Consider the following 9,894-nt stretch of genomic DNA (forward strand, 5'->3'; position numbering starts at 1 on the left):
CCTCACGGAGGCCCTTTTCGCTGTAAAAGTTTAAAGGGCAGTGTTCCTTCAGGGCATGCTTTTCGGGACAGGGTGTTCTGTACCTGCGCGAAGATCTCCATTCTGTAGATGGCTGCCTATGCGCATGCGCAAAATGTAAAATAATAATAATTTTTAAAAACCGCCGACGCACACTGCTGCGCGCCTAGTGTGGATACCCGGGAGCGGTGTGTTGCGCGGTGAGGGAAGTGAGTGTGACCGCGCTTGCCCCAGATCAAATTAGTCCACTTGGAACCGGAGCAGTTTAAACCGCTCCAGGCAGGCCGTCTGACCGCACCCTGGGAGGTGTCTCTCCAAGACTGCCCAAGGAAATGGCGGGCTTAAAAGCCCTGTTTACACAACCCCCATTTCATTTAATTTAAAAGAGACCCTGGTTGTACGTTACGTTAATCGTATAAAAAGTCAAGTTCGGTTCTAGTCCAGTAGTACCTTAAAGAGCAGTAAGATTTTCACGGAATAAGCTTCCAAGAGCCAAAGTTTCCTTTGTGAGATACAACTAGGATGAATGGAGCTTTGGTTCTCGAAACCTCATGCCCTGAAGATCTTGTTCAAGCCTGGCTCTCCTACAGCAGAACAACATGGCTACCCTCCCAAAACTATCAAAACTCAAGTGTAAGCATGCCCTGGACATTAAAACTTCTGAAGCTCACCTCGAGACTCGGGCAAAGCTAGCAGAAGATTGCAGAGTCCCTATCCCCCTTCCCCCTTCCACTATTACCGTTCATAACTAATTTTCCTTAAAGCTATAGGACAAATGTAGAGTCTGGTGGCACCTTGAAGACCAACAAAGGTATATTCAAAGTAAGAGCTTTGTGTGCAAGGCACACTTCTTCAAGTACACTGGAATGGGAGTGAGAGTTCAAACTTATAGATGAGCCGAACAGCAAATTAACATGTGACATGATGAAGATGTTTTAAGATATGCAGACAAAACTAAATAATGCGGTTGTTTTGATTTAATTAAGGGGGGAGAGGACACCAAAGCAATAAATATGTCAGAATAGGAAATAAGTGTGTAAAGGCATCTCTTCTAATTGTTGGAAATAAATTGAGACTCACCATTCATCTCCTCTTAGGCATGGAGGTAACTTAACAGCATTTAAAAAAAAATGGATGCAGTCGTATGTCAGCAAAACATCCCAACATCCCCTACCCCACCTTCCGGAGTAGATATAAATTACCTGCCTACCATTTTTCTCCTCACCTTGACACAGAGAGTACTCCATCGTTCTGTGTTATACCTCTGAGGATGCCAGTCACAGCTACTGGCGAAACGTCAGGTCCCACAATGCCAAGACCATGGCCACACAGCCCGGAAAAATCTACAACAGCTAATCCCAATATTCCTCGCATTACATTCAGTATTCTAATATACTATTCTGAAAAAGAAATACACTGAAATACAGAGGATGTATAGTCCTTCTTGCTGAGGATATGCATGTGAGGACTGAATGCTAGCATATGTAAGAAACCGTAGCTTGTTATTTAGATGAAAACATCATCATGTTACGTGTAAACTTGCTGTTCTGCCCCTGTCTATAAGTTTGAACTTTACCTACCATTCCAGTGTATTTGAAAATGTTTCAGATATTTCAAAAAGTGTGCCTTTGCGCACAAAAGCTCACACCTTGAATAAACCTTTGTTGGTCTTAAAGGTGCCGCCGGAGCCTAAATTTGTTCTGCTGCTTCAGACAGACACGGCTGCTCGCCTGGAGCTAGGAGTTATGGAAGCCCCATGCAACGGGGGCAACAGTTTGGAACACAGCCCAAATGCATGGATGGTGAGCTTCTTTTGATTCTCACACACCCACAGATGCAAAAAGGAGCCCCGCCTGAAGATTTAAAGGGCTCCACTGATGCCCAGAGGAGAAAGCACACCTACCTGCGGAGCCCTTCCGGGCCTTGCTCTTCGGGTCGCTCATCAGCTTCTCCAACAGCTGCACGTAAACCTTCCGGGTGAGCCCCGTCACGGGTCCGGGATTGACACCGAAGTCTCGCAGCTTCCTGACCAGAGCCTCATCGGAGAGATGGTCCAGCTTCGGGAGAGCCCGTGGGGGGCTGTTCTCCTTGCCCGACTGCCCTGCCGCTTGGCTCTTAGTGAACGCCCGCCAGTCGTAGATAATAGTGTCTTCGGAACTCGTCGTGCCGGCCACCGAGCAGTCCGTGCTCGGAACGTGCCACTCGACGAGGGCGTGCCGCCTGTCTTCGTCCACGTAGAGGTACTCCACGGGCTCGCTGGCACTGAGATTCACAGGCCGGCCTCCGGGCGAGAGCGGGACGCCCGGGTGGCAGGAGTCGCGACCGGGGCTCCATCTTTCGGGCAGGGGGCTGATGCATCCCGGCACGCCCAAAGGACCTCTGGAGGAGAGCCGGCTGAAACTAATCCGCGGCCGACTGGGCGGCCTTTGGGAGCCGCTGTGCTTCTTGCACGATTTCCCAAGCTCGCTACAAGAAGCCACGGTGTCAACCCCTTCTTGGGCTGGGCCTTCTTCCATTTCCTCCCTCGGCGGCCACGGGCTCTCGATTAAGGGAGGCTTAGCCTCTAAGCCCACATGGCAACAGATGTAGAGGGTTACGTCTGCCTCCCTGCTGGACCTGGTATCGTTTGTGCAGATTCTTCTCCCAGAGTTTGTTGGTGCCCCGAGGCTATCGACGGTGGGGCCCGAAGGACGAGACGGCTGCTGGCTGGCTTGCTGGCAGCTCCTGGCGCTCCCTGCGATTAATTCGGTATCCTCCAGGCTGCCGGTTTCTTCTTCCATGCGGCAAGGTGAGCTTCCGCGACTCCTTCCTTCGCTGGCCGCCGCCGCCGGCATCCCGTCGGGACTCCTCACTCTCCTGGGGCGCCTCGGCATCTCCAGGGTCTCGTCGAAGAGGGAGGCGCTGCTGCTGCTGTGGCCGCTGGAGGAAGTCATGCGGCCTTTGGAGCGGGGTGTGACGTGGCAGGGTCTTTGGTCCTGCTGGAGCAACGGCGAGTGGCAGGCCTTGGTTGCGAGCATCATCATCCTCACGTCCAGTTCTGGGGTCTCATCCTCTCCGACGTTCAGAGCGCGAGGCGGGACAGCCACCGTGTCCTCTGCAGGTGTGACGGCGCTCTCGCCGCCTGGTAAAGGCTGCGTCTCTTCAGATTCCCTCCGGATAAGTACTGTGTCTTCAGCCCCTGAATCCCCGTCTCTTTTCGCCACGTCCTGGGTGCTCCGAGAGAGACCCGGCGCGGGCCTTCTCCCTTGGTCGGCATTCAGCTCGACTGATGCTCCACCGGAGGTGGCTCCGTTTGATCCCCTTTGCTTTTTAGCAACAGTGTCTTGTTTTCCGGTCACGGAAGCCGGAGCCTCCACAGGCGCTGCGCCCTCTTCCCCGGGGTCATCGGGAACAGCCAGGCGCTGCGATTCCCTCAACGGCAGCGTGCAGAAGTCCCAGTTGTCTGTAGGATCCTTTACGAGAAGGTCACCCTGGGACGCTCGGGACAGACCCGGCTCCCTGACGTCCCCCAGACATTCACTCTGTCCGGTGTTGTGAAGATCCAGGGATCTCTTTCCGGCACAGATCTTGGAAAATGCTTCTCTAAGACAAGATCCGTCGCACGACTGTTTTGTGCCCTCGGATTTGGCGGGAGAGGCCACCTCTCTGCCAGCCGCTGGCACAGATTGTGTCTTGGCATGCTCTCCTGAATGGCACTCTGCTGCACCGGAATGTGGGTCTTGGGAAATCTGGGATGACAAATGATTTCTTTGCGCGTTGTTCCAGCTGCATGGAGAACTGACAAGGCCTGCTTCCCTCTCCCCGTATTTCTGAGCCTTGTAGCAGGACGGTGCTTCTGAAAAGCTCTCATAACATTCACTGTCGCAGGAGGTATACTGGCTGCGGCTGCTGCGGCCATCTGGGCTCTCGCTGAAAGACTGCTCCTCCCCTCGGCATCCGTCCGGTTTCCCACACGCCCGGGTCAGAAACGCCAGGTCGACCACAGTCTTTTCCAAGTCCAGCATGGCTGTGGAGTCCAACTGGGAGAAAACGTAGGCGTGATCCGGTGAGGTGACGTCCAGCCCTTCCTGGCCGGTGACCTTCATGAGATCTGGACCAAGAAAGCTCTTGTACTGAGAAAGGTTGAGGGTGGTGTCAGCGTCCTGCGTTTCAAGGACGCTCGCTTCACATTCATCCCGAATTGCACGAATGAGAGGGGTCTGGCGCTTTCCCCGGGGTCCCGTAGTGCTCAATACTTCTGGGCTCCATTTCAGAGTACTTGACGGTGAGTTGACCGACAAGTCGGGAGAGGTGCCATCTTGAAAAGCCGCCGGATCCGGAGACGACCGCCGCCCTTCGTCTGTAGTGTTTTTGAAGCCGGGAGCCTGGGGCGTGCCAACAGGCACTTCCGATCTGGGGCATGGAGACGCGTCACCAGGAACCCGTACTGAAGACAGGCGCGGGGCTTGGTTTCCAGGGATGTTGCTACAAGAGAGCAAAGTACTAGATGAGGCCCCTGGCCAAGCATGCGGATTGCAGCGATTGTGAAATGCGCCGTGCCCCTGAGAATCCTCCGTCGGCCACGAGGTGGACGGACAGTCTCCGAAGCAACACATTTCATCTTCTGGGACACAGTTCCACGGATGCTCGGTCGGAGCAGCGGCAATACGGTAGTGCGGGGAGCTGCCGCCGGGTTTTGCATCTTCAGAACTCTCTTTCAGGGTCCCGTCGAGCCAGCTGGAGCGACTCTCATCTTCAGACAGCCAACTGCCCACCTCTGACGGTTCGGCGTCCGTGGAGAGGAAGCTCTCAGTTCGCCTGTGGGCTGACAGCAGAAAGGAAAGGACAAAGAAAACATGGGTTATGTTTCTTGGGCCTCAGATCCAGGAAACGATCTTGGCGGGGGGCTTGTTTCACCTTCCTTTCAGCGCAGAACTTACACATCCAGGGGCTCGGCTCCTGTCTTGACTCTCCTGGGAACTGCTGGAGGATACGGACGCACATTTCGTTCCCTTGCTCCGTGGCGAGATCGATGGCTCTGTTCCCGTCCTGAAAGACAGACGCATCTAGTGATGCAGATTCTTACAGCAGCCAGAATTACTGTTGCTAGTAGATGGAAAGATGAGGAAACTCCTACTAGAGAAGAAGTGATTTCTAAGATATCTGATGTGGCAGAGATGGAAAAATTAACTTTTGTTGTGCAAGAAAAAGGTTGTGAAACTTTTGATAAATATTGGTTTAATTTTGATAGATGGTTAAAAGAGAGAAACTAGCCGAATTTAGCTGAATTTGATTGAATTTATATGAAATATATATATATACATATACATACACAAACATACTTAAATGTTATGGCAAATATGTAAATGACAGTGAAATTTTTGTATTCTTTGAAAATATGGAACTTTTCTGCAACAAAATGTAGTATATCATGATGGGAAAAAAATTCTTTCCTTTTTTTCCCTCCCCCCCCTCTTTTTATTTTGTCAAAATCCAAATAAAGAAAATGATTTTAAAAAAGAAGAAGCAGCAGCAGAGGACGGGAAACGGGAAGTTCTCCCAAAGACCAACGATTAATTCGCCATCTGGCTTGCAAGTAATTCGCCATCTGGCTTGCAAGTTCGCCATCTGGCCACCTCGACCGAGAAACCGTTTTCATTTCCCGATAGTTAAGACATGTGTATCTTCATTTATATTCTGACAATGAAAAGCCATTAAGAGCATACTCAATTTTCTTCCTACAGCCCAGGGGTCCCCAACCTTTCTCAGCCTCTGGACACCTTTGGAACTCTGACACTGTGAGGGAGGCAGCCACAAAATGGTCGCTGTGGCTTATTTTCAGTCAGACAATGAAGACCCTAGTGCAGGGATCCCCCAAGCAGGGTGCCCATGGGCATCAATGTGCGCGCCAACACCTTTTCTGGTGCATGTCAAGTGTTTTTCGGAAGTGTGCGGGGCCAGGTAGGGCTATTGCCCAGCAAGGCTTCTGATTGGCCATTGGAGATTTCATTGGCTGTGGAGATTTTTTTTAAAGGATTGATTTGGCAGCCGCCGCCGCAACAGCACAGTTTGGTGTGGTGGTTAGGAGCGCGGACTCTAACTCGGGAAAACCAGGTTTGATTCCCCACTCCTCCACATGCAGCTGCTGGTGTGCCTTGGGTCAGTCACAAGTTCTCTCAGAGCTGTTCTCTCAAGCGCAGTTCTCGAAGGAGCTCTCTCAGCCCTACCTACCTCACAGGGTGTCTGTTGTGGGGAAGGGAAGGGGAAGGAGAATGTAAGCCGCTCTGAGACTCTGTGCGAAGGGCGGGGTATAAATCCAATCTCTTCTGCTGCTGCTGCTATGGCCCCTAGAACGAGTTAACACTATCCAGCTTTGCTTCCACTGGACTATTACCTAGAATCTATTGTGAACTCTTCTGATACGAAGCTGCTATGATTTTTTTTGGAGGGAGCTCCTGCCTTACAAAGAACTGGAAAGTTCCAGTTAGTGCTAGACAGAAGCTGGATAAATGACCACCATTGTTCCTCTATCCCAGGGTGCTTTCCTAAAACAATGGATATAGAATCAAAAATGGAACATTCCAATCTGGAACTGAATGACACCAAAAAATTGATGTTACATTGGTCCTCCTGATAAGGCTTGCACTCTTAGGACCTAAACTGGAAGGTACGTATTGGCAATATTAAGGTAAAGGTTTCCCTTGCTTGAAAGCCAGTCGAATCCGACTCTAGGGATGCAGTGTTCATCTCCGTTTCGAAGCCGAAGAACCAGCACTGTCCAAAGACATTTCTGTGGTCATGTGGCCGGCATGTGACCTTCCCACCGAAGTGGTACCTATTTATCTACTTGCAATTCTTGCTTTCGAACTGCTAGGTTGGCAGAAGCTGGCACTAGAGACGGGAGCTCACTCCGTCATGCGGCAACTCGGGTCTCGAACTGCTGAACTATCGACCTTCCAGTCTGCAGTTCAGCGTCTTAACCACTTGAGCCACCGCAGCCGCATTGGCAATATTACTTTCTCCAATATATGTAATTGCTTCTGACAGAAGGCCAGATACATTTGTGGCCCCACAATTTTTTTTTTGGTGCCATTCAATTCCAGATTGGAGGATTCCATTTTTGGTCCTGTATCAACTCTTTACTGCCTTACCAGTGAAACCGGGGCTTTGTTGTATGTTGTATTCAGTAACCTCTGAAGAAGGTTCTTGTGGGCCGAAACACGGCAGGTCATATTTGGTGGGGGTTTTTGTGCATTTTGTCGCTTTGATTACTTTACGAGGCTTTATCTGGGCCCTTACAAGATTTTTATGTGTTTTTTTTTATAAACATGTGTACTTTTGTCTATACCTCTTGATGTGTTTAACATTTGGCTTAATAAAACAACCAAGAAGATTTGTGTAGATCATGTGGTGAATTCTCTTCAAGGCATCCTCACCAGAGGCAGGCCTCACAGCTCTATCTTCTCTCAGAGGTAGAGTTAAACCACTCTGCCGCACTAATGAGAGCCAGTTTGGTGAGGCGGTTAAGTGCGCGGACTCTCATCTGGGAGAACCGGGTTTGATTCCCCACGCCTTCACTTGCAGCTGCTGGATGACCTTGGGCAAGCCATCGTTCTGTCAGAGCTGTTCTCTCAAGAGCAGTGCTCTCAGAGCTCTCCCAGCCCCACCTACCTTGCAGGGTGTTTGTTGTGGGGAGGGGAAGGGAAGTATATAAATCCAATCTTTTCTTCTCTTCTACTAGGCTGAGGTATACACAAAACTGTCCTTTCCCTTGCAGAGGCCAATACTTCTTTTTCTGTCCGCACTCTCCCTCAGGCAGCCCTTGGCCTCCCTCTGGAAGGAAACTGGGTGCTGGAGCCGCACTTCCACAGGCCCAGGTGTCCACATGGCTGAGTCGCAGGGCTCTTTTTGTAGCAGGAACTCCTTTGCATATTAGGCCACACACTCCTAGTGTAGCCAATCCTCCGAGAGCTTACAGAGCTCTTCTTACAGGGGCTACTGGAAGCTCTTGGGGGATTGGCTACATTAGGGGGCGTGTCACTTAATATGCAAATGAGTTCGGGCTACAAAAAGGAGCCCTGGCCCTGAGTGGCTGTTTCCCCTCTCCGGGAAAAGGCAGCTTCCCGTCCATCACATCCGCCATCTCCAATGACGTTCCAACTCACCTGGTCTTCCAGACTGGGGTCTCCCCCTTCCATCAGCAAGAGCTTTAAGCAGGTGTAGCACCCCCAAGAAGCCGCGACGTGCAAGGGGGTCAGGCCGTCCACAGACCTGAAACAACAGGGATACGGGACAAAGAGGGTCAGAGCAAACTCATTCGGCAAACGCACACCGAGGAACTTCAGAAGCAGGGCCTTCCCTGACTTGGATAGCCCAGGTAAGGTCGATCTTATCTGATCTCGGAAGCTAAGCAAGGCCGACTCTGGCAAGTCCTTGGACGGGAGTCCCTGGAAAAAAATTCGGGTTTTTTTCCTACCTTCAAAATTTCCAGAAATTTTACATCTCTATAAGCGACAGACTAAGACGGCCAACTTCTCTGGCTTTACCACCTTCTCTTGTTATCAGTGGAAGATAAATTGGGATAACATTGTGATGTTGGTGCATATTTAAAAGAGCCTCCCCCCAAAAAAAGAAGCAGTCCCTTCAGAGTACCTGACATTCGGGTCCCCGCCAAACTGCAGGATGAGGCCGAGGCACCGAACCCCGCTCTCCTGCTCCGTGCCGGCGGCCAAGTGGATGGCGGCGATCCCCTCGGGCAGGACCAGGTTGGGGTCCGCCCCCCTGTTCAGGAGAACCTCCACCATCCTGGAAATCAAGAGCACAGCTGAGAAGCGGAAGAGATCGGGAGAGCCCGACGAGGCACCATGTGGAGACGCAGGGAGAAACATCACAAGCAGGTCTACTTGGAAGTAAGTCTGGGCTTACTCCCAAGGGAGAGTTCTTGGGGTTGCAGAGCATCTGCTCTTTCAGGGGCTCAACTGGAGTTTTCTGAAAATCCCGCAAGGAAGGGCGATTCTCTGTGGATTGTGATTCATTCGGCACCAATTTATACAGACAGATCCCTGCCCTGAGGAGTTTACACTGGTGAACAGCTCTTATAACACCAACAGAAAGGTATTTATACTACAGCAGGAGTAGCCAAACTGTGGCTCTTTCACACATATTGTGTGGCTCCCAGCAGGGCAGCCGGGGAAGTGAAGGGGAGGCATGTTTTTCCTTCCCTCCACCCTTTTATTTGCTTTCTTTGTTTCTCTCTCTCTCTCTGACAAATAAATATTATTAGCAAACAGGGGTCATTTCCTGCGGGAGCGCACAGGTGCGGAGCTCCGGCAGTAAGGAGCCCAGGGGGCGGGCACATGCAACAAGCCCCGCCCCCTGCCCCCAGCAGCCCTCAGTCGGGCCACGAGGAGCAATGTCAGGGGTGTGTGGCATATGCAAATAAGTTATGCAAATAAGTTATGCTAATGAGCTCCTGCACCTCTTTTTCTAAGAAATGACCCATTAGCAAACAAATAAATATAACTGGACAAATAAATATCATTATAAATATCTGTTTTTACCCCTTTTGCTTTTATTTTTGGCAGTCTCATTTAAATGCTAATAAAAACCAAACTTGCATATTTCTAAATAAAAACGTGTTTGTAGTATCTGTTCCTGTCTTGCGGTTCTCAGACATCTGATGTTTATTCTATGTGGCTCTTACGCTGAGCACGTTTGGCCACCCCTGGGCTACAGCAATAACAGTGGCTACTGATCTGCTCCTGTGCTTAATTCAAAGTGCTGTTTTTGTCCTTTAATGCTCACCATGGCTTGGGACAGGAGTATCTGAAGGACCAGGGGTCATTTCCTGCAGGAGCTCACAGGAGCGGAGCTCCGACAGTAAAGAGCCCAGGGGGC

At 50.8% G+C, this 9,894-nt stretch overlaps 1 protein-coding gene across 1 annotated transcript in view; it reads right to left on the reverse strand.

The window, feature by feature from the left end:
- ANKLE1 (ankyrin repeat and LEM domain containing 1) overlaps positions 1–9,894 on the reverse strand; it is a 33,936-nt gene that overhangs the window by 17,172 nt on the left and 6,870 nt on the right. The window contains exons 2-5 of the mRNA XM_015425122.1: positions 8,650–8,802; positions 8,163–8,268; positions 4,938–5,046; positions 1,922–4,822 (exon numbers count right to left, since the gene is read on the reverse strand). Of these exons, the coding sequence (XP_015280608.1) occupies positions 1,922–4,822; positions 4,938–5,046; positions 8,163–8,268; positions 8,650–8,802 (3,269 nt within the window). The remainder of the gene's footprint in view (positions 1–1,921; positions 4,823–4,937; positions 5,047–8,162; positions 8,269–8,649; positions 8,803–9,894) is intronic.

Source organism: Gekko japonicus, unplaced genomic scaffold (genome assembly GCF_001447785.1).
Source record: "Gekko japonicus isolate JY-2015 unplaced genomic scaffold, Gekko_japonicus_V1.1 scaffold3555, whole genome shotgun sequence".
Lineage (NCBI taxonomy): Eukaryota > Metazoa > Chordata > Lepidosauria > Squamata > Gekkonidae > Gekko > Gekko japonicus.